General features: G+C 41.5%; 2 protein-coding genes and 1 non-coding gene across 8 annotated transcripts; 1 reads left to right on the top strand and 2 right to left on the bottom strand.

The window, feature by feature from the left end:
- The first annotated feature begins 102 nt into the window (after positions 1 to 102).
- On the top strand, positions 103 to 7,214 carry LOC124013215 (GTPase IMAP family member 9-like). The gene is made up of 3 exons (XM_046327458.1): positions 103 to 261; positions 5,106 to 5,180; positions 5,624 to 7,214. Exons 2-3 carry the CDS (start codon positions 5,156 to 5,158, stop codon positions 6,547 to 6,549), a joined length of 951 nt encoding a protein of 316 aa, XP_046183414.1. The 5' UTR covers positions 103 to 261; positions 5,106 to 5,155; the 3' UTR covers positions 6,550 to 7,214.
- Positions 7,215 to 14,769: 7,555 nt separating this feature from the next.
- Positions 14,770 to 14,852, bottom strand: trnal-cag. The gene has a single exon. It is a non-coding gene; the product is annotated as a tRNA-Leu (tRNA).
- Positions 14,853 to 15,821: 969 nt separating this feature from the next.
- On the bottom strand, positions 15,822 to 27,503 carry LOC124012817 (sterile alpha motif domain-containing protein 9-like). 6 transcript variants are annotated; one of them, XR_006834780.1, is made up of 8 exons: positions 27,265 to 27,503; positions 25,822 to 26,108; positions 23,545 to 23,646; positions 22,824 to 22,893; positions 22,489 to 22,543; positions 17,296 to 22,283; positions 16,793 to 17,260; positions 15,822 to 16,759 (listed from the first exon to the last, which is right to left on the bottom strand). XR_006834780.1 is itself a non-coding variant. In XM_046326792.1 (6 exons), exons 4-6 carry the CDS (start codon positions 22,838 to 22,840, stop codon positions 17,352 to 17,354), a joined length of 5,004 nt encoding a protein of 1,667 aa, XP_046182748.1. In that variant the 5' UTR covers positions 22,841 to 22,893; positions 23,545 to 23,646; positions 25,822 to 26,108; positions 27,265 to 27,503; the 3' UTR covers positions 15,824 to 17,351. The 6 variants fall into 6 exon arrangements, 1 of the variants encoding a protein (XP_046182748.1); XR_006834779.1 differs by having other exon boundaries at positions 16,826 to 17,260; XR_006834777.1 differs by having other exon boundaries at positions 15,823 to 17,056; positions 17,090 to 17,260.
- Positions 27,504 to 27,758: the final 255 nt, after the last annotated feature.

Raw genomic sequence — 27,758 nt, 5'->3', positions numbered from 1 at the left:
TTGTAAAACTTGGGTTGAGTTCCTGTACAGATTACATTGCTCACTCACACCTGATCTTACAATGCCTGGAGGGGGATTTAACGACATAATGTAATAGGCGTTGCATTTTATTAACCAATGGTTGTGAGCCACATCATCCAGCTCGCACTATCACATCATGAATTACAACGAAGCATGCCCCCAGATCTTTATAAAACATCAGCCGCATCTCCACTTGTAGACAGAAGACCCTAGATACCCAAAATCAACAAGCAGGTAAAGGTAAGGATGTCTATAAATTACTATTACAAGGCACAAGCATGAACCACATTCTTGTTGCATGTTTTGATATTACAAATGGGTGTTCTTTCCAAATTGATTTTCAAAAATGAAATATAAATCAGTTTAATATCTGTGAATCTTTTGGAAAGATGACATATTCAATATAAATTTATACAACACCTTCTATAATATGTTTATTGTAATGAGTATCTAATGGATACATGTAATTTGTAAATATAGGCATTATGATGTAGGAGTTATGAACATTCCTAAAACAGGACCAATATGTATTTAAATATTTAATAAACATTCTCCACTACATTTTTTGCCTGCACTATTAAAGCTCTTGTACCCTTTTAAAACTATAACATTTAATTGAAACAATAACAAAGCATCCTTCCCACACGATCCCCTAAAAAAGTACGGGCTGAAGAAACAACCATTCTCATTCATAGACAGCTATGGGTGGACTGATATCAAATGCATAGTTGTAACCATGTTTGGAGGCTATACAGTGTTTGTTCACATTTACACTGTTTACAAACATCAGAGTAAAACAAGCCTAGGCCTACATTCAATCAGATCAAGTGTTAAATTGCGGTAGCCAACAATACACCTGCATAGATTATATTTTGGCAGTGTCAGATGTTTAACTGAGATGGAACTGTAAAATAGTGAGCAGCTGCTCTTTTGATGTTGTCAGGAAGCCACACCCATCCCACTGGTGTTATGCCTTGGTACACTAGAAGTACATTCATTTCCAATGGAACGCTGCATTTGGTTTGCAGCATAAAACAATTCAAAATAAATAAATAAATATAAAGAAGTTACAGTGCGTTACAGTGCGTTCTGTGTGGTGTATATTTTGGATGAATCGAACATATGTGTCAAACTGTGTAGCAGAAGGTGAATGTTGAACTGTTTTTGCACACATGCAAATGATGCTGTGTGCCATTTTGCGCTATATACTTTCAGTATGATCAAGAATGTAGAAGTTCAGAACGAGAAAGTGTAAGCTATATACAAATAATGACAGTCAAATTGAAAATCATTCAAGGAAATAATGATGATTTCAATCAGCCTAATCGAGATGTAGATTACATATCACATTTCAGTGTTCAAACATGTAAACCTGGCGGGCAACTCCACGCAGCCATTGGAAAGGTCAGTTTTAGTACAATGCGGTGTTGCACTTTGTTGTCACAGATTATTTGTACCAATACGCTTTGAGAAAGAACAAAAAAGTAGTGTCATCAGAAAACGCAGAGATGTGTAATTATTTCTCTGTTCCACTGTTCATTTTTAAAATGATTTCTCAGATTGTAATGAAACAAGGACTAATTAAATTTGCGCGTCTGCATGTCACACACCTTAGTTTTATTTGATATATCAACACCAAGTTATATTGTAATGAAACAAGCAGGGAGCAGGTCTCGAACCTTCGACATTCTAGACCGAAGTCGAGCGCGCTATCGACTGTGCCGCAATATCATGCTCAAGTGGAAGAGTCGATATCCGTGCTTATAAACACAGGGTCGTTACACTATTAACTTTAGGAATTAAACCTCTAGTAATTGTTTAAAATATCAAGCTTCAAGCAAATGTAATGTACTTTGCTCTATTTTTCAGTTTTATATTTTCACATACATTTTCTTATAATAGATATTTTAGACCAAAGCCTTGTCGTAACCAAAAGTACATTATTATGCACATACAGACAAGTGTCCATTTTCAACAGCAATTGATGCTACACTACAATAAATGGTAATGAGGTCGGGGACTACTTCCAGAGTGGTTGTGAGCAGGTCATCTCTGCTGTACTGTGAAGGCTGTGTAGGTCATATGCTTCACCAGCAGGGGCGCTATTTTGCATCATTGTGCCTAGGAATAAGCATCACCAATAAATCACAGCTTAAACTTGTAGTGTTAAAGTAGTATTTACCTGTCTGTAGAATGCCATGCATTCTCAAGAAACCGCTAACATATGACCTTCATCTGCAATTGGGCTAAAAGGTATTCACAAGTTGATCATGGCATGAAGCAATATAGGCTTATTTCAGCACAGGATGGGCAGAGGAACATCAGTCTGTCCAGCAGATCAACGTGGTTTTAGGTGTAAACAAAAGTTGGAGATGCGATCAGTGTGTTGTCAGAATCTCTATTCTGAATATTGTCTTCGTTTGTACCTTGGTCCCAGATATGATACAATAAATGAAATCCTTTGTCCCAGATTGGTATCAGGATTGCACATACTACCTATTCAGGGCTGGTCATTTATGCTTCAAACACTTAACATTTACCAGCAGTCTGCTCTATTCTATAATGATTGTGCCTGAATCATTTCTTGGTAACTCAAATGCATATTGTCAGGTGACTGTATGTACTGGAAGCATTTATTGCACAAGGTCATGTTCAAGGATTGAATTACAGTTGAAGTAGTTGCCATGCAACTTTATTGATCAAATTCATATAGGCAATTTATTAAAAAAACATAATGCATTCACTAACCACTGAGCTATATCCCTCCGGATGGCATTGATGCTCTCCTTGTCTCCAGAGAAGGACATGTTGGCCCCATGATAAGGTGTTCTGTAAACTGAGCAGGGGTTACACAGATCCCTTAAAAGGCATTTGAAGTAACCTGTAATCGCTGCCAAAGGTGCTTCAACAAATGACTGAGTAAAGGGTCTGAGTACTTATAGTGGCAAGAAAAAGTATGTGAACCATTTGGAATTGTCACGACTTCTACCAAAGTCGGCTCCTCTCCTTGTAATATAATAATATGTGCCATTTAGCAGACGCTTTTATCCAAAGCGACTTACAGTCATGTGTGCATACATTCTAAGTATGGGTGGTCCCGGGGATCGAACCCACTACCCTGGCGTTACAAGCACCATGCTCTACCAACTGAGCTACAGAAGGACCACCAGGCGGCATTCGGCGGTCGACGTCACTGGCTTTCTAGCCATCGCCGCTCCATTTTTCATGTATCCATTTGTTTTGTCTTGTTCCCTGCACACCTGGTTTAAATTCCCCAATCACACTGCATGTATTTATTCCTCTGTTCCCCCTCATGTCTTTGTGTGAGATTGTTTCAATGTTACGTGTGTTCGCATCAGGCTGGTTCGCGCCGGGTATATGGTTTTGACCCGTGCGTTTAGTTAATTTTGTACCGGTGATGTACTGTGGGCGTTATCACTTTAAATTAAATAAAGTGCACCTATTATAACCTATCTATGCTCTCCTGCACCTGACTTCCTTCAACCAGTTGCGCGCACCCCTTACAGGAATTACCTGGATTTCTGCATAAATTCATCATAAAATGTGATCTGCTCTTCATCTAAGCCACAACAATAGACAAACACAGTGTGCTTAAACTAATGACACACAAATGATTGTATTCAATATAGACAAGAAAAATACATAATTAAAAACATTCACCGTGTAGGTTGGAAAACATATGGAAGAGAAGAATTGTCACTGAATTACCACAGTGAATTATTGTAATTGTAATGGGTCTGTAACTGGTGGCAGCGAAGTCAAACGCAGGACAGCATAACTCGGCATATGCCGGAGCAGTTTATTGCCAAATAACGGGACAAAATAAATATACCAAATATGGGTGCAAAACCCGACACGCACCAGAACAGAACGTGCACAAGCGCTACATACAAACGAACAGAGGGTTAAAAAATGAACATGTGATTGGGGAATAGAAACCAGGTGTGTAAAAACGAAGACAAAACAAATGGAAAATGAAAAGTGGATCGGCGATGGCTAGAAGACCAGTGACATCGACCGCCGAACACTGCCCGAACAAGGAGAGGAGGCGACTTCGGCTGAAGTCGTGACAGTAATGTTTGTTTGTGTCAATTAATCCCATAAGGGATGGGTTGCCAATTGGCGATTTGACACAGATACAATTTCATTCATAAAATGTAATGTGTTCCATCCACTCCAAGCTGTCTTCTTGCCTTTTCCATGGAAATGTGAGGTTGCATTACAGTCTGTAAATGCATGGAAGCCTGACGAACCAAACTCGCATTCCAAGCTTCTCGTAGATGGTGTTGATGCAAATCTCCTGCTAGTTTTTCCCCCAACACCAAAAGCAACCCACCGCTTCATGATTGGATAATATTTGGTAAGATAAAAGAACAGATCAGCAAGGAGGACAATGATGTCTGTGTCCAGTGTTGGAATGATAATGGTCTGTGCACCCTTTCTGAAAGGAGTCTTCATGCGTCTGCCTCTTCATGGTCTCATTCCAGCGTTGATGTCAGAGAGCCCTTTGAAACCTCAGACTCATCAGTTGTAGGGTAGATATCTTTTTCATCTCTGGATTCATTGGCAAACACCTTCTGTGTCGACATTTTGAAAAGCTCCTGTTTGTTATTAGTTTCTGAGAAAGTTAGAACACTTACATGGAAGCTTGGTTGTGTCCCCAACTTTGTGTCTTTTCCTTGCTTCTCTCTTTTTTTATTTTTAGATATCTTCTTTCTATGTGTCCCACACAATAACGATTATATTGCACGTTTTCAACTGGTGTTCTATCCAAGGCAGTAAGACACTGCTGCCATATTTTCCTAATGTGGAAACTTAGTGGGTAGGCAAGAAATGGACAATGACAGTTCTGTCAGTGGTGTTTCCTTTATTTAGGAAGTTACCTGTAGATAATGTCATTGTTAATTTGATTAGAGTTTGTAATATTATAGACTAAAAATGTAAGTCTAAGAAGCAATGTGAGACTGTAGCTTTAGTAGATGTTCCATAAGATGGCCAAAAAGAAAGAACATCAATTTCAGACTTCTCTCTACAGTAACAACATTTAATTTTTTACCCAATAGAAACCTGGATTGCTCTGGTTGGGAACGCTAGACCTGGTAAGAGCTTGACGATGCCCCAAAACCCAAACATGACTGGTGAGTACTTAGTCTTCACTTCACTGTACAAGATGGTGATGGAAACTGATTTGGACTGTTCTATCTTTTATTCATAACAAAAAAAATCATTCCTTGCAAGGAATGGGCTAAATTATAGGGTCATTTGTGTGCTTGTCAGAATACTACTTTTAGTCTCCATACTTCTCCCTTTTCATCACTTCCCAGTATTGCCGGTGCAATGACCATACGTCTGATATGCCTAGTTGTGTCTTTGAAAAGGTGATAAAGCTATGCATTTTCATGTAAGCTATGTCCTCTGCAGTGTTGATTGATTGTACGTCATAATAGAAAAAAGGCTCAAATGCAACTGACTTGTGATGTTGTTTAAATTCCACATGGTCATAGGCCTCCCAGGAGTTCTCAGAATCAACCGTTAACAGCTGCTTTTACAACAGTAATAACTTTTCCTTGTTATCCAACAGAGACACGGATTGTGCTGCTGGGGAAGACTGGTGCTGGGAAGAGTGCAGCAGGAAACACCATCCTGGGGAAAACAGTATTCAAATCACAATTACATTCCAACTCTGTGACTAAAGATTGTGATAAGAAAAGAGAGATGGTGTGTGGGCAAAGTCTGGCTGTTATTGACACCCCAGGGCTGTTTGACACCAAGTTTACACAGGAGGAAGCCATAGAAAAGATCACAATGTGCATCAACCTCTCTTCTCCTGGTCCCCATGTGTTCCTGATTGTGATCAAGCTGGGAAGATTCACTGACAAGGAGCAGAAAACAGTGAATATGATTCAGAAACTCTTCGGTGACGAAGCATCAAAATACACCATGGTTCTCTTCACACATGGAGACCAACTTCGGGGTGTAACAATTGAAAAATTTCTGTCTGAAAATCCAAATCTAGTAAGTTTAGTTGAGCAATGCAAAGGGGTGTATCATGTCTTCAACAACAAAGATCGAAATCACTCCCAGGTCACTAAGCTGCTTGAGAAAATAAACTGTATGGTGGAGATGAATGGAGGAAGCAATTACACCACTGAGATGTTCCAGGAGACTGAGAGAGCGATTGAAGAGCAGAAGAACAGAATCCACAGAGAGAATAAAGAGAAGATACGCAGAGAGGAGGAGAAACTGAAAAAAACATTTGAAGGTGAGGCTTTGGAGAAAGCAAGAATGGAGCTGAGGGAAAAACATGAAAGAGAGGCTCGAGAGAAAGCTGAAAGAATGAACACATCTGGGCGTTATCTAATTGTTGCAGGTACCGTTGCTTCAAGTGGAGCTGCTATTGGAGCTGCTATTGCAGGACGACCTGGTGCAGCAGTGGGTGCAATACTAGGAGGTGTAGCAGGAGCAATAGAGGTGTTTTTTGAAACCAATGTTTGCTGTATACAATAAAAAAGTATTTCTTTGACCTGACTGCTAAGTAATTCAACAATATAACTGTTTTTGCATGTTTTATAATCATATTAGTATCCTAGCAATAGTGATGATCGTGTTATGGGTTAGATAGATCATTCTATGTGAAGTGGTATTGGCCAGAGGGAAGTAAACAAACGTCTGTCAATAAGGTTTGGATAGATCATCAATTACTGTCTTATATCATATTTTCTCAATGTCTTTGTCATTATATTCTCTTAAGATGTTGTATTTTATAATTGATTAGAATAAAAAGAAGTGTTCTCTCTGCATATAAGAAGAACAATTATGTGACTGACTCCCTGCCCTCAAGGCCTCTCGTGACTGATAACAAGACCTGTGAGATGCGTGGCGGACTATCGGAACAAACACCACCTGCACAGCAACAGAGATTTATTGTTCATCCTAAACACAGAAGGGGGGTCTGTGCTTCTGATTTCATATCTTGTCTTTGCAGCTGTGTAACCCGGTTGTAATATTCCTGTGTGTAGCTGGTGTACAGGAGTCAGCAGCAGGACAGCAGAATTGAGAAATAAACGTATTTACTCAACATATATATTTTTTATTTTTTTATTTCACCTTTATTTAACCAGGTAGGCAAGTTGAGAACACGTTCTCATTTACAATTGCGACCTGGCCAAGATAAAGCAAAGCAGTTCGACACATAACAACAACACACATGGAGTAAAACAAACATATAGTCAATAATAGAGTAGAAAATAAGTCTATGTACAATGTGAGCAAATGAGGTGAGATAAGGGAGGTAAAAGGCTAAAAAAGGCCATGGTGGAGAAGTAAATACAATATAGCAAGTAAAACACTGGAATGGTAGATTTACAGTGGAAGAATGTGCAAAGTACAGATAGAAATAATGGGTTGCAAAGTAGAAAAATAAATAAATAAATACAGTAGGGAAAGAAGTAGTTGTTTGGGCTAAATCATAGATGGGCTATGTACAGGTGCGGTAATATGTGAGCTGCTCTGACAGCTGGTGCTTAAAGCTAGTGAGGGAGATAAGTGTTTCCAGTTTCAGAGATTTTTGTAGTTCGTTCCAGTCATTGGCAGCAGAGAACTGGTAAGGAGAGGCGGCCAAAGAAAGAATTGGTTTTGGGGGTGACTAGAGAGATATACCTGCTGGAGCGCGTGCAACAGGTGGGTGACCAGCGAGTTGAGATAAGGGGGGTCTTCACCTAGCAGGATCTTGTATATGACCTGGAGCCATTGGGTTTGGCGACGAGTATGAAGCGAGGACCAGGCAACGAGAGCATACAGGTCGCAGTGGTGGGTAGTATATGGCGCTTTGGTGACAAAACGGTTGGCACTGTGATAGACTGCATCCAATTTATTGAATAGAGTGTTAGAGGCTATTTTGTAAATGACATCGCCGAAGACGAGGATCGGTAGGATGGTCAGTTTTACAAGGGTATGTTTGGCAGCATGAGTGAAGGATGCTTTTTTTGCGAAATAGGAAGCCAATTCTAGATTTAACTTTGGATTGGAGATGTTTGATGTGAGTCTGGAAGGAGAGTTTACACCTAGTTATTTGTTGTTGTCTACGTATTCTAAGTCAGACCCGTCCAGAGTAGTGATGTTGGACAGGTGGTCAGGTGCAGGCAGCGATCGGTTGAAGAGCACGCATTTAGTTTAACTTGTCTTTAAGAGCAATTGGAGGCCACGGAAGGAGAGTTGTATGGCATTGAAGAACGCCTGGAGGGTTGTTAAGCCAATGTCTCCAAGCCTTCAGGGCCTTGCCAACAGCTCCTGGTCCCCCATATCATAGTTTCACTCCGCCGGGCTGAGCTTAATGAAAAAGAAAGCACAGGGGGAGGAGCTTTGATGGCGTACCCGAGCGCCGAGAGAGCACGGCTCCTATCCCAGCTTCGGACGCGTCCACCTCCACTTTGAACACCAAAGAGGGATCCGGATGAGCCTAGGTAATAAGGTGACCAAAAGCTCTGTCCACCTCAGCCGACCACTGCAGTCGCACTAGTCCCCCCTTCAGCAGTGAGGTAATGGGGGCTGCTACCTGACCAAAGCCCCGGATTAACCTTCAGTAGTAGTTGGCAAACCCTAGAAACCACTGCACTTCCTTTACAGTGGTGGGAGTCGGCCTATTAAGCACGGCTGAAATGCGGTCACTCGCCATCTCCACCCCTGAAGTGGTATTGTGGTACCCTAGGAAGGAGACGGACTGTTGAAAGAACAGGCATTTCTCAGCCTCGACCTAGCACCTTGCGCACAAGGGACACATGCTCAGCGCATGTAGTGGAGTATATCAGAATGTCATCGATATACACCACTACACCCTGCCCGTGCAGCTCCTGGAAAATCTCGTCATCAAAGGCCTGGAAGACTGATGGAGCATTCATCAACCTGTACGGAATGACGAGGTACTCATAGTGCCCGGAGGTGGTACTAAATGCTGTCTTCCACTCGTCTCCCTCCCAGATACGCACCAGGTTGTAAGCGCTCCTGAGATCCAATTTTGTGAAGAAGTGCACCCCATGCATTGACTCATCACACTGGCTATGAGAAGCAGCTGGTAACTGGACCTCACAGTGATTTGGTTGATACCACGATAGTCAATACACGCGCGCAGACCTCCATCCTTCTTCTTCACAAAAAATAAACTTGAGGAGGCAGGTGAAGTGGAGGGCCAAATGTACCCGTGGGCCAGAGATTCTGAGACATACTGTATGTTTCCATAGCTGCCGTCTCCTCTTGCGACAGGGGATACACGTGACTCCTGGGAAGTGCAGCGTCCACCAGGAGATTTATCACACAACCCCCCCGTCGATGGGGTGGTAATTGAGTTGCCTTCTGTAGCCAAATCGGCATATTCAGAGAGGATGTGCACAGTGGAGACCTTATTCAGAGAGGATGTGCACAGTGGAGACCTGGCCTGGACTTTCCACCGTAGTAGCACCGATGGAAACCCCTAAACACCTCCCCGAACACTCTCGTGACCACCCCTTGAGAGCCCTCTGTTGCCACAAAATATTGGGGTCATGACAGGCCAACCAGGGTAGGCCCAGCACAACGGGAAATGCAGGAGAATCAATAAGGAAGAAACAGATTCTCCCCTGCGTAACCATGCCTAGTAGAGCGGTGGCCTCCCTAATCAGCCCTGACCCCAATGGTCGACTATCTAGGGCATGCACAGGGAAGGGCATATCCACAGGAACAATGGGGATCCCTAAACTATGGGCAAAAGAACGGTCAATAAAATTCCCAGCGGCGCCTGAATCTACGAGCGCCTTATGCTGGAAATGCAGGGGAAACTCAGGAAATTTGACACACATTTGACAAACCCAGGGGGCTCTGGGTGAGCCTGGTGCCGAATCACCTGGGGTGACATGATAGTGCCCTGCCTGCTGCCTCGACTCCCTGAGGAACCCCCCCAGCACCGACCAGCAGTGTACCCTCTGAGGCCACAGATGGTGCAGGGAATGGCCCCTCCTCCGGTTGCCCTAATCGCAGCACCTCCCAGCTCCATAGGCATCGGAGCGGAGGTGCTGGGGGATGGAACTGACAGGCCCCGATCCGGACATCAGCGATTAGTCAGCAGGTTGTCCAGCCCCTGGCATCCGGCAATCGTCCCATCATACTCCCTCATGAGCGCGAGCCGAATCCCGCTGGGACCGAGTGAAGGAGGGGTGGACAGTGGGGACTGCTGTAGTGGGGCTGGTGGAGGCGCTGGAAGACCACCTCCTCTCTCCAAACGATCCATCGTCTGCAGCACACGATCCATGGCGGTGCCCAGATGTTGCAACATAGTCGCGTGCTGCTGGACGCGCTCCTCTATCGCCACAGCGAGGGCGTCTGCTCCTGCTGACTCCACACAGTGTTGAGTGATTCTGTAATATTCCTGTGTGTAGCTGGTGTATTGGAGTCAGGCGCAGGACAGCAGAATTGAGTAATAAACGTATTTACTCAACATTTACATGAATACAAATCAATATTCCGAGCCCACAATAAAAATTATTAATATGTAATTGGGGAATAGAAACCAGGTGTGGAAAAACAAAGACAAAACAAATGGAAAATGAAAAGTGGATCGGCGATGGCTAGAAGACCGGTGATGTCGACCGTCGAACGCCGCCCAAACAAGGAGAGGAGCCGACTTCGGCGTAAGTCGTGACACCAGTGTGGCAAATAATGGAGTCCAGCTGGAATTTGTACCAGAACAATTGGCATTGTCGGCAGGATTTACCACAATTTACAGTCTGAATCAGTGGAACAGGAGCCGGTACACAAAAACGAGATAGGCAAAGTTCATATAGCTGTTTCAACTCATTCTGACATCTTTCGGAGATGAGGGTTGTAGGCTGAATATAAATGATGGGAACCCGACCTAGAAAGCCTGGATTTATTCAATAAGCCCATTGTATACATGCGACTGGTTGGAGCCCCTAAGGGGTTCAGCCACCAGAAGGTTAGGTTTTAGCCACCAGAAATGTAGACTGTTAAACTGTCTGTATTGTTTGTGTAGTATGTAGATAATGTTATAGGCGTTTTCCTGCAGTAGTGGCTGTCAAGGAGGAGACATTGTCACTATCTGGTAATGTGAATGGTGACCTAAGACATTAGGTCTCCCATATCCTACAGTAGTAAATCGGCAGACGCTTCAGTGTGGTTCCCATCACAAAGTATTAGGTCTCGTGACCAAATGATTAGGGACCTATACTGTCACTACAATCTGGGGAAGAGGGTATCACTACCTGGAAACTATTTTAATAGAGGGTAATAGTGCTGTGGGTAAGGATATCTAAACACCCAAGACATTGTTGGGAGAGGCACATGAATGAAAACTATTGAAATGGCGTCCTGGTGTCCTGACACTCCTGTAAAAGGTGGAATAGAGGAAGATATATTTAATGAAGTCATAGAGGTGCTGAAAGAGGCGCAAGAGCAATCTACCAATTTCGTTTCAAATATGGTCAGCACTTTCCTGCTGACGGAAAATTTGATCTAATAAGGAACTCAAATATGCTATTGTGGGCTGGCACAGTGACATAAAACCGATATAAAAGAACAATCAGAGTCCGGATGGAATTTGTACCAGAACTTAGAACCTATCACTACTGAAAGTTTAACTAGCTGACTTTTCTGATCAATAAAGATAATTGAGACCAATGTAGTTTCTGTTCTGTGTTCATTACATCACCAACCGGACTGCATATCAGCTACACACAAAACATTTAAAAAACAGAAAATAACAGGATTGGGTGTTTCATGCAGCAGGAGCCGTGTTTGGAGAAACAGATGCTGTGTCAGTTGAATTAATTTAAACTGAATTGACTAGAACCATAGATTATCATGTGATGATATTTCAAGACAAAGAGCAGATATTCCACTCAATGTTTTGCTTTTATTCAGTGAGGACATTTTTCTTTAAATAACACATTATCACAACACCGTTTATTAAAGCTGGTAATTCCCAAATGATGATACTTACAGTAACAACGCTAATCAGAAGTGCCTTGCATGTAGAAGAAGGGTTCTGGTAGAAAGAAAGAGTCCCTGTTCAAAAACAAGCCCTAACTAGTCCCTTCGTGTAGACCAGGGGAAGGCAACCAGGTTCCTGGAGTCTCTTAGGTCCAGCAGGATTTTGTTCTAACCAGGCACCATACCAGCTAATTGATCAGTTCAGTGATTGCCTAAATGCAACACACCTGGTCTTCCATCAAAAACATGAAGTACCTGCCACATTCCTGTAAGCTAAATATGATGTGGCTGTGCGTGGCAATGATTGTGTGTGTGTGTGTGTGTGTGTGTGTGTGTGTGTGTGTGTGTGTGTGTGTGTGTGTGTGTGTGTGTGTGTGTGTGTGTGTGTGTGTGTGTGTGTGTGTGTGTGTGTGTGTGTGTGTGTGTGTGTGTGTGTGTGTGTGTGTGTGCGTGCGTGTGTGTGAGCAAGTAGAAAAAAACATCTTGACTCACCCTACTTGTAGAGAAACGCCAAAGACATCCTCCTGTCTTTCGTGTGGCCAAAACGGTCTATGACTCTCATACAGCACACAAACAGGTAGAACAATGAGCCAGACGGTTCACCAGATGTATAAATCTGAAGTATCCATTTGGCATTTCCACTCACCACCAAATACTGTATGTTGATGAGAGGAAGCCCAGTGTCCGACAGTGGGAGAAGATGGAGCGAGATGGATTTTGGCCGGTATTCTGCAAATTTTGTCATCGATGAAACATTCGACCTCCTTGCAGTTCTCTACAAAACTAAAATCTCTTAAGAATAGAGTACACAACATTTTGTAGACTGCCCTTTGCCAAAGTCTCCAAAAATGGCATTGTTTAGAAGGAGTGCAAGGGCGAATTGAGTTGTTGCACATGCACACTTCACAGTAGGAGTTCTCTAATGGAAATATGTATATATTTGGCTAGCCTAAATTCCTTTCATGGGCAACGATGCACGAGGCCTGTTAGTTAACATTAGCCTACTACATCTAGCTACATATTGAACTTCCATCCCCTCAGGCCAGGGGGACAATGTATGAATTTATGGTTGGATCAGAATCTCTGTTATAATCATTGTCCAGTATGGAGAATTAAGTAAAATCACAACTCCAAATCACTATTTAAATCCATTGTTAATTTAAGAAAGGGACAATTTTAGCTAGCTAGCCACTGGAGGACAACGTTAAAAAGAGATAAAGCCAAATCCGAACTGGCTTACTTTTTTTTGTGTGCTAGAGCCATTCACAGTTGAGCTCACTCAGTTTAGCTCAACGCTGATTGGTTATCATTTTTATTTTATTTTTTTTAATCAGGGGAGGCCAAATGCTTGCTGGCTTCCCTTGCATCCAATGCTACGGGCGGCAACAATGTCATACTCTTTTTGTCAAGACAGCATCCGATAATCGGGCTACACATACAGAGCAAGATGGCCTTTGTTTCGCTTGCTCTGATGCTTTCTCTGGTGAGATACATTCAGCCTCTTGTAAATTGAAGGAAAAGTATGAAAAACAGAGAGACAAGGATAAATAATTGTATGTCTATTGCGGGGGAAGCCTGGCTTCCCTTTGCATCCAGAATAAACACTGATCGTAGAATCTAAATTCTGGGCTAAGTTACCGTGACTTTTTATTTCATTTATCAATTGAATTAGCTATGTATGTGTGTACATGCAACGTGAAAAGTGTATGAATGGCTTCAAAACATCATAATAGCCTAGATAAATTTAAAGGTACATTATGCAGAAATTTCTCTGCCATTTCCTGGTTGCAAAAATTCTAATAGTTTGCCTAATATACGTTTGTGATCAAACAAGCAAGTATAGTGTAGAGAGTCATTGTACCATCGAAACAGCTGTGAAATATGTTTTCAATAACCAAAAATATTGTATTTTCAGTTGTTTGAAGCTGGTGAACAAAATCAAAAGTAAAAGATGCAGAAATTAAAGTTAATAATGGGAAGAATAGAAATTGTGCACATAGCATAGATCTAAGCTTCTTAGAATTGATTTCAATGATAATGATAGATCTATAACTCAAATTTCTGTCTGAATTTTGTAGGGTCACCCAAAAAAGTGACCTTTTGCAGCTTTAAATGTTTCAGGACAAAATTACATGTTTTTAAGTATTTTTTTGTTGTACTGGGGATAGTAACATTAGTAATATAATTAAAAATGTTTTTAGATATAGAATTTTTATATGTGTGTTTATCTCACATAATATAATTGTAAAGTATGCATTTAGGTGTCTGTAATAGAATACATGTGGCAAAAACAAATGTAGACATTAATAAATGCATTTCTATAGCTTCCAAAATATTAATTACAAACAAGGGGAGTGCCAAGATGGAGGCATGTTGGCTTCCACACAGCGCCCCCTATAAGTAATCTAGTCTATATATAATTTATTGGCACAACACCATGCTTAACTATTCTCTTTGCATTTATACATGTTGCAAAATCAGTGCAGAGGTTAGTTTACCAAATCATAGTGTGTATTGCAGTGACTCATTCACAGTCATAGACTGCTTTCAATGTAAGTAAACAAAAACCTTAAAGAAGTAAAATGGTTGATCTGTACCTTTAATTTTTGGGTCAAAGTGTTATAACACTGAACAACATTTTCTGACATTAATTTCCTGTTGAATATAAATATGTTACAAAGAAAGGCATATTGCATCTATTGCTAAATGGCATATATATATATATATATATATATACATTACAAAAACTTTTGTCAGAAGTGGGATTCGAACCCACGCCTCCAGGGGAGACTGCGACCTGAACGCAGCGCCTTAGACCGCTCGGCCATCCTGACATACAGGAGATACTTCAAATTATCAGTAGATGAACGTGACAGTCTACTGTAGGTTGTTAAATGAGTATTGTGGGAAATACTAAAATGATTATACATTGGAAAAATGAAGAAGAACATTATCCGCGGTTTACGCAACCATTGCATAAAGCCACGCCAAACGTTTGCTATTCATTATATTTTATAAAGAAATGCCTTCATAATAGCGAACCTTGCGTTGGTTTGCGTTCATTTAGATATCCGGTAAATAGCCTACTTTCTTAGCTATCTATCTCTCTTTAGAATACATGTTTATTACTATATCTTGCTTGCTGTCTTGTGGCTATAAAGGAGTAGCAGTAGCTAGCTACGTCTGTTGGGCTATAGTTTTGGGAACCCTTTACTGGACATTGGTTTTGAAAGTTAATTACGTTGTAATGTGAGAAAATGGCAGGCAGACAGATACAGTAAATACCCAAGGATACGGACATGTATATGTTGTCTACAACAACCGTTATTGCATTGGACAGCTTGACTGAGAGAAAGTCTACATTCTCACAATCAGCCCCTCACACACTTCTTTGGGGGACCCTATTGTATAAAAAAATAATCACGAGAATACCTTGTTGCAAGGTTATCGGCCCCAGACTGACAGTGTGCGATTTGTGTTGGTCCCCAGTAATAGGGTGCTGTCAGACCAGTTATTCTGAAAAACTATTTCAGTGACTAAAACAGAGGAAAATCCTTTTTTTTTGTAGCAACTTAATAAAATCATGATAGATAGTCTCTATCTGCCTGCTGTGTTTCTATTTGAAAAAATAACATTCCTACTGATCAGGAAAAGTATATTCCAGGGAAGGCCATTTTGTATAGTTTTCCAGCTGAACATTGGCAGATGGTAAGATATAGAAAAGCCAGTGGCACATGAAACATTTTCTGGTAAATTAAACACAACAACAATATAATCAAACAGTGCTTTACTGTAGGTTATGAATATTCATTTGGTACACTACCAGGTTCAAAATTGTATATTGGCCGAGGTATATTGGTCATATACCACACCCCCTCGTGCCTTATTGCTTAATTCTATATTTTTCTACTGTATCTAAGTCCATGCCGCTCTGACACCACTCGTCCATGTCTGCATATATTCTTCATTCCATTCCTTACTTAAGATTTGTGTGTTTTGGGTATACGTTGTTAGATGTTACTGCACTGTCGGAGCTAGAAGCACAAGCATTTCGCTACACCCGCAATAACATCTGCTAAACATGTGTATGTGACCAAAACGATTTGATTTGATTTGAAAAGTGAAATAATATCCTCAAATATATACAGGTATATACTATATATATATATATATAGTATTCAATTCTCTTTATTCCATTAACAAACGTTGACAATAGGTTTTCTCCTAATTTATTTTCTCTTGTAAATAATGTAGCATATAATTTCAAATAACCACACAATTGAATGTATTTACACAAACAACTGAAGGTACATAACTTGCAGAAAGTCAATATGCCTTGTAACATAATAATCATTCTGTAGTTTCAATAAACACAATGCAAAACCATAAAACATGTTTTAAACATTGAATAGTTGCAAATGGTTTATAGGTCTACAACCCTTGTTCATTGTTCTGCTACTGTATAGTACTGTATGTTACAATTAGAGGGACTTAGAGACAGAATTAGAGGGATTTAGAGACAGAATTAGAGGGACTTGGAGAAAAATGACAGGGACTTAGGGACAAAATTACAAGGACTTAGAGCCCAATTTAGAGGGACTTGAAGATAAAATTACAGGGACTTAAGAGACAAAATTACAGGGACTTAAGAGACAAAATTACAGGGACTTAGAGACAAAATTACAGGGACTTAGAGACATTACAATCCATTCTGATGCAAGATTGATTGTCATTGTTTCACCTCTAAAAGCATGAATGATTATCATTGTTTCACCTCTAAAAGCATGAATGATTGTCATTGTTTCACCTCTAAAAGCATGAATGATTGTCATTGTTTCACCTCTAAAAGCATGAATGATTGTCATTGTTTCACCTCTAAAAGCATGAATGATTATCATTGTTTCACCTCTAAAAGCCCGAATGATTGTCATTGTTTCACCTCTAAAAGCATGAATGATTGTCATTGTTTCACCTCTAAAAGCATGAATGATTGTCATTGTTTCACCTCTAAAAGCATGAATGATTGTCATTGTTTCACCTCTAAAAGCCCGAATGATTGTCATTGTTTCACCTCTAAAAGCATGAATGATTCATTGCTGTATGTCACCCGACACCTGTTCTCTCTGCTTTGATTATATCCAGGTGGTTGAGGTTTGGTTTCTTCACACAGTGACAAGAGCACACTGGTATCTTACTTACTGTGATTCTGTCCTGGTTCACAGACATTCACCCCAGTCAAACCCTCTAGGCCTATATAACTTCAATGGAAGCCTTTCCTTTCCCTAAGTGCAAACGCTTGCATCCCTTCCTCAGTCTGCCTGATGGTAAGCTGTTTACCGGTCATTTTCATACTTTATGTCATAAGCGACGGGTCCCTCCATGGTGAATCCAAGGTAAAAGGAGACCTCCTCCGTACTACATCCACTCCGGACTCCACCAAGGTATACTGGACGCACTGAGATTTTCAGATTGCCCCCGTAGTAAACATAAATGTCACCGTTTTCCGTTTTCCCTTTGACCCGTTGTAACAGGTTTTGTATCTCAGGATCCCTCCATATTGCTCCACTTTGCCACAGTTGATGCGGGTTTGGGGGTCTATCTTTGGATGAGGCCTTCTTGTGTGAGGTTTTGGGTCCCTCTTTGTACAGCAACTGATCAAGCCTGCCTTTGTGAATGATTCTCCTCAGTCCTCTTGATTTCCCGAGGTAGAAATGTGCGATGCAACTCTTCGCAGGAAACATGTGGGAGAAGCGACGATGGAAAGATTTTTTCGATGAAGTGACATACGTGCCAATGTTTTTGAACGTTGTGGTGCTCTCAAGCAGGTTGTCCTTTCTTGGCCACATCAGCAACATTGAGAGGTAGTACAGCTCTGTGCAGTTTGAATGGGTTCCCTCTTCTTGCAGTGCCTCGTTGAGAAGGGAGACCAGCTCCTCGTACCTCTTCAGCAATGTTGAGCTTTGCTTAATGCAGTGAAGAACAACGTTTGCAAGGATGAAATTGATCCGGTCAGCCATGAGTTTCCGTGTAGAATTTTGAACAATGAACTGCCATTTCTTCAGAATTAATTCAATTTGATTCCCATTCTTCTCGTTCAGATACTGGAGAAGACCAGCAAATGAATCTGCTCGCTTTTGCTCCAAATAGTTCCGCTGCTCCTCTATCTCCTGCCGGAGACTCAGTTTTGGTTTAGTGGCCCTTTCAGAGGCTCTCTCTTCTCCCGAGGAACAGAAGATGTGAATGTACTTCTTGAAGAACTCTGATACTTTCCGTTTGTTTCTGTCCTCTGCTGTCTCCTTCTCAATTGACCTTGGCTTCAGGTATGTGAAGTAGTTCTCAAAAAAACTGAACATCTCCCTCAGCCGTGGCTTCAAAGAGACCAGGAATTTCTCGTGGTCTGACAGAACAGCAAGGAATTGATCATTTGTACTGTTTGTTGTTTCATGAAAATCACTCACTGGCAAGTGGTTTTTGAGGAACTGCAGCATTTTGTCTCGCTGGAGTGCGTCATTTTTGTTGAAGAAAGGAATATCTTTGATGATATCAAAAACAATCATTGAAACTTCCATTTCACCGACATACCCAGATGTGTTGTAGGTTCGTTGCCTCTTTCTGTTGGGCAGATCAAGGGAATCCATTGGCTCATCCTTCTTTGCGAGTTCCTGTGAATCTCTGAATGCTTTGGTGGCCTGAAATGCTAATTTTAGGCATTTGTCTAACCCTTCTGGAGTGAGCTCCTCAGCACGTTCAATTTCATATTTCAGGTGGCTTTTGTACACCTGTCCCAATGTGTCTGCAATGTAAGAATTGTACATTTTCTGCTGTGCATCCTTGGCCCATTTCAGAGCAGATATATAATCCTTCTCTTTCAGATAGAAATGCCTTGCCAAAGCTTGTGGCAGAGTTGCGTTTTTGTCAAATCTCATTGTTGCTCTTACAAGAACTTCTTTGATTTGGCTGATTCCCTCGTCCGTCTGTATGTCTTCAATCAAAGGAGAGAACAGTGTATCTTTGTCATGTCCAAGTTCCTTTCGTTGCCGCGTGATCAGCATACTTTGGATGTTTTGAACCAGGATGTCCTTACCCAAGCCAGATTTGTACAGCAAGTCACAGTGTAACAGACTGGTTGTTATTTCCCCCAGTTGAAGCTTGTGCTTTCCGGTGAGGACTTTGAGGCAATTACTTGCAATCATTTGGTGTAGAAACCGAACTGCCTGATAAGTGCCATGCTCTTCAATGTTGAAGCGCATCAGTAGCGTGGAGTATGGGTTCATTTTGTCCTCAAGTGTCTCTTTTCCCCACAGAGCATTCCTAATCCCCACAAAATCCTCACATAGGGACAGGGCCATGTAGGAGCCGTTCACATATGTATTTAGCAAAGCTAAGAGTGAAAATAGCTGTCCTTCTTTTCTGGAGGTGTCAAGGTCTTTCAGGGTGTTGCACACCAGATTCTTGATGTACTTCTCACTGAAATTGTTTGTCATGATCATGAAGGCGTAGAACGTTTCAGGTTTTTGATGGTGACCTTTGAGCTCTTTCAGTTTCACGTCAAAGAAGCTCTGCTCTTTGGTGGAGAGCTTGTTGATCATGAACACATTGTCAAGTCGGCTGTTTCTGGAGCTCTCTGCAGGAATCTGTGATCTCTCACAGTTCAGTATGATGACCATCAGAGTGTCAGGTTTCTTCTTCTCGTTGGCTGCACTTAGTATGCATCTCTGTAGGTCTTCAACGTCCTCCCAGTTGTCCACCAAGAGTAGAACAGGAGAATAACTCAACTGCTTCTCTTTGCCACAGGTCAGCAGGTGTGTGACTTGGACTGCGATCTCACTGTTCTGTGCTGTGGTGTTTTTCAGAACGGCACATCTGAATTTACATCTCAAGTTCCACAACACGTGCATGGCCAGTGTTGTTCCACCACATCCTGGATGATGGAAGAGGTTTATTATTATGCATGGCGACGTGTAACCCTCTGTAGGTGTGATCAGGTTGTGAAGATCCTCATACTTGTCACGTTTGATGAATGGCAGACAACCTGGCCTCTCGGACAAGTAGAAGTTCCACCAAGTCACTTGTCCGCCTCTGTAAAAGTCCTCCTCCGTGTTGGTCTTGAATTCCTCAAAAGTGTCTTTGGTTTCAATTTCAGTGTTCTCACATTCATTTTCACTCAGTATATCAAGTACGGTCATCAGCTCTTCGTCTTTTTGTGTCAGGAGGACTGAACTGGAGCCAGAAGATGGCAGATATCTCCTAGAGGACCGTGTCTGGGGTTCTTTGATTTTCCTGATGGTGCAGTCGATTTCAGTCAGGCTCAATTCGTAGATACATTTACTAGTAATATCCACTTTGCAGCGAGTGTTTATCATGTCTCTCCATTGACTGAATACATTTGAATCTTTGCATATGCAGAGCATATTATCCTCACCCTCAAGAGTGCGATAGATGGCACAAAAGGCCTCAAGTATAGGGCTTGAGATGTCAGTGACTCCTGAGTGAAGCATGAACACCACAAGTAATCTGTCTTTCGACAAGACGTCTGGATTGCAGAGAAATGAAACCATATCGCTGATTTCTCCAGCACGTTTCTTCAGCCATTCACTGGTACTGAAAGGTCTGTCTGCTTCACTGACCTCATTTGCTCGACCATTACAAAAGACCCAGCTTGTCTGCTTAAACAAGTTCAGCTTTCCGATAACAGTGGAGACATTGTCATTAGTATTGTACATTCGAGGGTAATGAAGATTCGCTATGCGATCTGTTCTGTAGAAACTGCATGTCCCGTTCATGTCAGATTCTGGGTCAAACTCGAGCACTGCAAACAACTTCATCTCTTTCAAAAAACCCAAATGTTCATGTCGACTGGGGTGGCACTTGTTTGTGACAACTATAACTTGCAATGAGCTTTCAAGTGTGTCTCTCCCATGAGTTATCAATTGTTTTAGCCTCTGACCTTGGTGGTTTTGGTTTTGGGTTATCTGCTGACAGTTGCTCTCCTCTTTTGACTTACGTGCTGATGACCAACATTTGACTTCCTCTGTCAAACCTCTCATCTTCTCCTGTAGACTTCTGGGATTATTGTCTGCAAGAATGTTGATGCTCTTTGGACCTTGTCGAATAAATAGACATTCAGTTTTGTATTCTTCTCCATTTTGTTCAGATATTATTGAGGTATAGAAAAGCTTCTCTTGAGTCTGTGAATAACTTGGGACAACATCAACTTCTATCACCCACTTGTCTGAAGTCGCGCCATCTAGACGTTGAACCTGAAAGAATTTTGGAGGTCTGATGCATGCTCTTGCGATATTTCTTTCTTCTCCAAAGTGTTCCTTGAGATGCATGTCAAACCTGTCTGTATACATATTGAATGATGGCAAGTTTTGCCCAATCACCCGTCCATGCATGTGTCCGGGCCCGCCTGTCACCCCAAAATGAATGGTCCCATTGGTGCGAGAGTTCATGCAGGCTGCGGAAAAACTAAACACTTCATTGCTGAACTGTTCCAGAATATCTATCTCACTGGCTTCCTCTGTGCTTGGCAGGAGCTTGTACTCATGTACCGGGTCAATGAGATTGCTTGGACCGGATTCAGGGGGGAGGGTATCATTTTGTATGTATGTGAACGATAGGTCGTTTTGGTCAAAGGGACGTGGGGGACATATTCTCTTCTCCAGATTTGGAGCAGTTTCTCTTAAGTGGTCAAATGATGAGATGGACGTCTCACTTTGTCTCGTATTGTCCTCCATATTTCCATAAGCTGGAATGGATTCAGACTCTACCAGTGGCAGTAGAATGGGGGATGCAACATCTGAACCGGAATGTCTCAGTTCTTCCACTGATGTCCATGATGAGCTTAGACTTGGAGCCACAGACTCCGATTTCACACTGTCAGAATCCAGAGTTTCCTCATGTGACTCCATCCTAGCTTCTGGTATGGCCCTAAATCTAAATCTCTCCTGTCTTCTGAAGGGGTCACTCTCAGGGGATCTCATGCTTCTCCCTACACTCTCCAAGTCGTTTCTCAGTATCTCTACATTTTTTATGATTTGAATCGCCGGCCCAAACTTAACACCGAAATCAGTCAAGTCCTGTTTCTCAATGCAAACCAGGCTAGCTCCTGACACGTCCTGTTCATAAAGTTTTGTTGCGACCTCAGGGAGTTTGAGGCTACTAATTAGCCACTCTTTCACATGCTCCTTCGTCCAGTCTTCGATTCTCTGTGGGAATCCTCGGAGGTTGCTGACTCTGTTCATACCATGATGTTCAGCATGCTGAGAACCCAAGAAATAAACACATAGGCAGTTGTATTTCTTTTTATACCAATTAACGGTTACTGTACCTGCACATATAGTTGATATTTTTTATTTGCCAAATCACCAATGCCTATTGCTTATTATTATTGAAACTAAGAACAATCCACTGAATATACATTTACTATGCATACATAGAGTTTCAGCTTAAAACTTGCAAACATACCATTGTTGCATGCACTCCACCAATGGACAGTTGTGTTGTGTCTGATGTCATCATCCTACAATTGGTGGAAATACATGAGGTGGAAATACATGAGGTGGAAATACATGAGGTGGAAATACATGAGGTGGAAATACATGAGGTGGAAATACATGAGGTGGAAATACATGAGGTGGAAATACATTCATTTGAAATTAAACAAATTGATGTTTTGGATCACCTCAAGTGTGTTTTTTTAGGTATTGTGTATTTTAATTTTGTTGATTTTTTTATAGTAATGACACACTTTAGATACTTTATTTTTTTAAAATCATCTATTAATGAAAATCATAAATGACCTTGAAGATGGACCCATTGACCGGTCTCTTCATTGACAGATAGCTGGGCGTAGGTGAGTCTGCTCCCTCCCTGCAAAAAAATTAATTGAGGTGTGTTTTTAATCAATCCTATGCTCATGATGTACAGTCGCTTTTACCGATCTGCAAGATGTCTATTAGAAATCACATATTCAAAGTGTCTCCGAGTAGGAGTGATGATCTAGGATCAAGTCCCCCTAGATCATTATGATCTGATAGATAATAGGCAGAATCTACCACACACCCAAACCAATTTAGTGAGGGTGCTGGAGTCAAAATGCTAAACTGGAGACACAGGAAAAAGTCGCTGCACATTTCCAGACAGATGAAAATCTATTTATTTAATTGTGGCTGAGCTTTCGGTCAGTCAACCTACATCAAATCATATGCAAAATAATATTCAAAACTGATGCTAATCAAAACTGATGCTAATCAAAACTGATGCTAATCAAAACTGATGCTAATCATAACCGATGCTAATCAAAACTGATGCTAATCAAAACTGATGCTAATCAAAACTGATGCTAATCAGTACTGATGCTAATCATAACCGATGCTAATCAAAACTGATGCTAATCGAAACTGATACTAATCAATACTCCTACTCTGAGACAGTGAAAACGGGCCCAGACCTTTTGTCTTTTGTTGATTGTTGGACGTATTGACACATTGCAACGTCCTCATTATGAAAATCATAAATTACCTGCGATTGGGAATAAACTCTCTCTTGTAGTTTATCGGTGGATCCATTGAGCGGTCACTCCTCATTGACACACAGCTGGATGTAGGTGACTCTGCACCCTCCCTGTGAAATATACAGTCAGTACCCTAACCCTATAACATAGCTTGTAAAGACAGTTGGAAATCGGGACCCATATTCATCCACATGCAGTGTTCACACTGCACGAGTCTCCTTATCCCTGGGTTTATTGAGATTTTAGCCTAGGGCTATGCAAGTGTTCACACGAGTCTCCGTATCCCTGGGTTTATTGAGTCTCCTTATCCCTGGGTTTATTGAGGTTTTTTAGCCTAGGGCTATGCAAGTCTTCACACTGCACGAGTCTCCTTATCCCTGGGTTTATTGAGATTTTAGCCTAGGGCTATGCAAGTCTTCACACTGCACGAGTCTCCTTATCCCTGGGTTTATTGAGATTTTAGCCTAGGGCTATGCAAGTGTTCACACTGCACGAGTCTCCTTATCCCTGGGTTTATTGAGATTTTAGCCTAGGGCTATGCAAGTCTTCACACTGCACGAGTCTCCTTATCCCTGGGTTTATTGAGATTTTAGCCTAGGGCTATGCAAGTGTTCACACTGCACGAGTCTCCTTATCCCTGGGTTTATTGAGATTTTAGCCTAGGGCTATGCAAGTGTTCACACTGCACGAGTCTCCTTATCCCTGGGTTTATTGAGATTTTAGCCTAGGGCTATGCAAGTGTTCACACTGCACGAGTCTCCTTATCCCTGGGTTTATTGATATTTTAGCCTAGGGCTATGCAAGTCTTCACACTGCACGAGTCTCCTTATCCCTGGGTTTATTGAGATTTTAGCCTAGGGCTATGCAAGTCTTCACACTGCACGAGTCTCCTTATCCCTGGGTTTATTGAGATTTTAGCCTAGGGCTATGCAAGTGTTCACACTGCACGAGTCTCCTTATCCCTGGGTTTATTGAGATTTTAGCCTAGGGCTATGCAAGTCTTCACACTGCACGAGTCTCCTTATCCCTGGGTTTATTGAGATTTTAGCCTAGGGCTATGCAAGTGTTCACACTTACACATTCTAGCACCAACCTTAGCCCAGGGCTAGCTGGCCTTGCTCCGGAGCAGGGTTAGGTCCAACTTTGTAGGACTAGACCCAGAAACCCGGTGCCAAAATAGCCCGTGTGAAACGGGGGTCAAGAAAAACGCATAGAATATTTCACTGTCCAAACACAATAGCTGCATTTTCACTTAATTTTCATATGTTTGTGATGAGTTCTGCACCCTATTTTAATAAGTACATTTATACTATTTCATCCTTCCATCTGAGGACAAAAACCTGACAAAACAACTGTTGGATTTATTATGGATAAATGAATAAACAATATCCCCATTTTAAATAGAATTGTAACTAAGTAAACTTATACTCTGTTTTATTATATCTGATGAACAATATGAGTTCATAAGGGATTGTGAGACACAGACAAGGAGTAATTAAAGTTAATGAACACCATTCCAACTAGGAAGAAACTAATGGGTTGTGGACTGTGGAAACCCATAAGTTCGTTAGCCTATGATTGACCCTACAGAAACTTAGCTCTGGGGTATTTTAGAAAGGCAGTGAGTGCATTCCTAGGGTTTCTGTTCATTAAAACTGTCAGTTCAGTGGTGATCGATAATGTTGAGTGGTCAAAAGTTATCTGGGAGTGTTAGTAAGTTAGAATGAACTTTCACCTCACTTTGTCCCGGTCGAGAGGAGGGGATTCTGTTAAAGCAATGAAATGACGTCATGATCTGTATATAAACTGTTTGTGATTAAGTGGGAGCGCGCTCCGAGAATAAATTCTATTACCTATTATTGAAAGACTGTCTATTTTATGCAAACAAGAAATCTTTGAAATTCTCATAAAATAGATTAAGGATTTTCAATTGATGAAAGCACATTGGCATAATTAAATTACAGTAACAAAAACATACTTTCATCGGTGCGAAAACATTAGTTGCTATGGCTAACAAAAACGGTCTGCTCCCCCACTGTCCCCAGGATATTTTAGCCCAGGATTAACACATGTTAGTGTGAACACAGGATAAGTTAGCCCAGGGCCAGTCTTAGCCCAGGGCTAAGAACATTGCAGTGCGAAAAGGCCTAAAGTGTCTCAGAGTAGTAGTGTTGATTGAGGATCAGTTCCCCTCTGTCCATATAATATTATTCACTATGATCTAAAAGGCAAAGCTGATCCTATAGCAGCACTCCTACTCTGAGACTGTGAATACAGGCCCAAACCTTTTGTCTCTTGTGCCATGTCCTCGGTGGAAGTTGATTGGCTGACCCATTGAGTGATCACTCTTCATTGACAGACAGCTAGGTGACTCTGCTCTCTCCTCCTGGGCCACCAAGCCCTGTTTACCAGGGCAGAGAAGACTTGACCCTGCAACATCCTCATTATACTCCTGTGGGGCGGTGGGACTACTATGCAGCCATTGGCGGACATGTTCACTCTTCCCACTCTCTGCACCCTCAGGCGATACAGTGTTGTCACTCATCCTGTCTCCACACCAGCATTCAGGTTCCTGACAAAGAAAACGAAGCGAGAGGGGTGAGAGGAAAGATCCGAAAAACCGCTCTTTAGCAGTAACTTCTTTATTGAGGATAAGTGTATTTACTGTGACTGTGATATGTGGTTGTCTCACCTTGCTGTCTTAATAAGATGAATGCACTAACTAACTGTAAGTCGCTCTGGATAAGAGCATCTGATAAATGACTGAAATGTCAAATGCTCTTTAACCGTGTATCAAAATCTCCCGCTAACTTCATTCCCTTTCTGAAACTCTCAGCATTGAAACAAGCAGAAGCAATGTACCGGACTTCTTGTCCAAATCATAGAGAAACAGGTCTAGTAAACACACATTCCTATATGACCACAACAGACTAATACCTCTCCTCTGTATAGAAACCACTTGGGAAACTCTCATAGAAAATGTATTGTTTCCCAAACGTGGTAGTTATGTTGTTTGTAGAAAAGGTGTATCATATTGTGTCACCTTCAATAGGCAGACTGTGCATTCCCATGCAGTAGAAAGATACAGTTTCTACAATAGCCAAAGAGGATAAAGGTCATCTGGTTACTCTCTCCTATGGTCCAGGGATACAAGATCAGACACCTCCCCTCGATGACTCAGCAGTGGTTGCACATGCAGTACATTTCATTTGACAGTCATACTTACCCGGACCTTCAGCTTCTCATATGAACTTGTGATTTGAATAGAGTGTCATGGTTATTTGACAACGGCTTACTTCCCAAACATTACCATGAAAAGCAAACAAACCTATTCATTGCCTATCGCCTCATGGAACATGGAGTAGACTGAATGAAAACTTGTGTTTCTGCATTCCAGAGACACATAATATACCAGGGAGTGTACTGTAACTCTGTACTGTAGACTTGCTACGTCAAATAAGATTTTCCCTCGGGAGCCATTTGATTTCAGTACGCTATTGAGTAAACTTGGACCTTCGTCACCCACGGAGTATGTCTGATTTATACATTCAGAATCTCAGTTATTGCATGAGAAATAATCAGTACGATTATTATTATTATAACGAGCCCAACGTAATTAGGCTGCATTCATTTGTAATAATTAGACTAATTACAGCAGTATTTTTAGTTTAGAAAGCATTTGTGTAGACAATAACAGAATATATCCAAGACTTTAAACAGAACCTTACCACTCTGAGTCCTAACTTCACTCATATCTGCACAGTTTGAAAGGTGTGCTCTTAGATCCTGTGCAGCCACAGAAATATCAGTAACCGTTTCCCCACTGTATTCTTGACAATGAACCACTAAACTCGTCAGGTATTCTGGGCCGCACCTAGGAGGTGCCGAATTTAACCCCAGAAGCTACTAATACAGGAGAAACATGGTCTATTTAGTAGCTCACAGCTAGTAGATCCTTAGCCTGTGTCTGAAGAGGTGTGGAGGCTGATATCTGATCATACTGTAGACCTACCCATGATCTCCATATAAGGAAACCAAAGGGCAGGGTCAGGGTTTGTGGGAGGTAGCTTTGGATATATATTTCAGATACTTGTATCTTGGACTAAAATATGTTAGGAAGTAGAATGCAAAACCTATTGACTCCGGTAAGATAAAATAAGAAATAAAAAGCAGTTAGAGGAGCTTCTTCTATGAAGTGTGGTTTGTGTTTTCTACCCTTCTT

The sequence above is a fragment of the Oncorhynchus gorbuscha genome, linkage group LG24 (genome assembly GCF_021184085.1).
Source record: "Oncorhynchus gorbuscha isolate QuinsamMale2020 ecotype Even-year linkage group LG24, OgorEven_v1.0, whole genome shotgun sequence".
Classification (NCBI taxonomy): Eukaryota; Metazoa; Chordata; class Actinopteri; order Salmoniformes; family Salmonidae; genus Oncorhynchus; species Oncorhynchus gorbuscha.
This window is presented reverse-complemented; position numbering and strand designations above follow the sequence as displayed.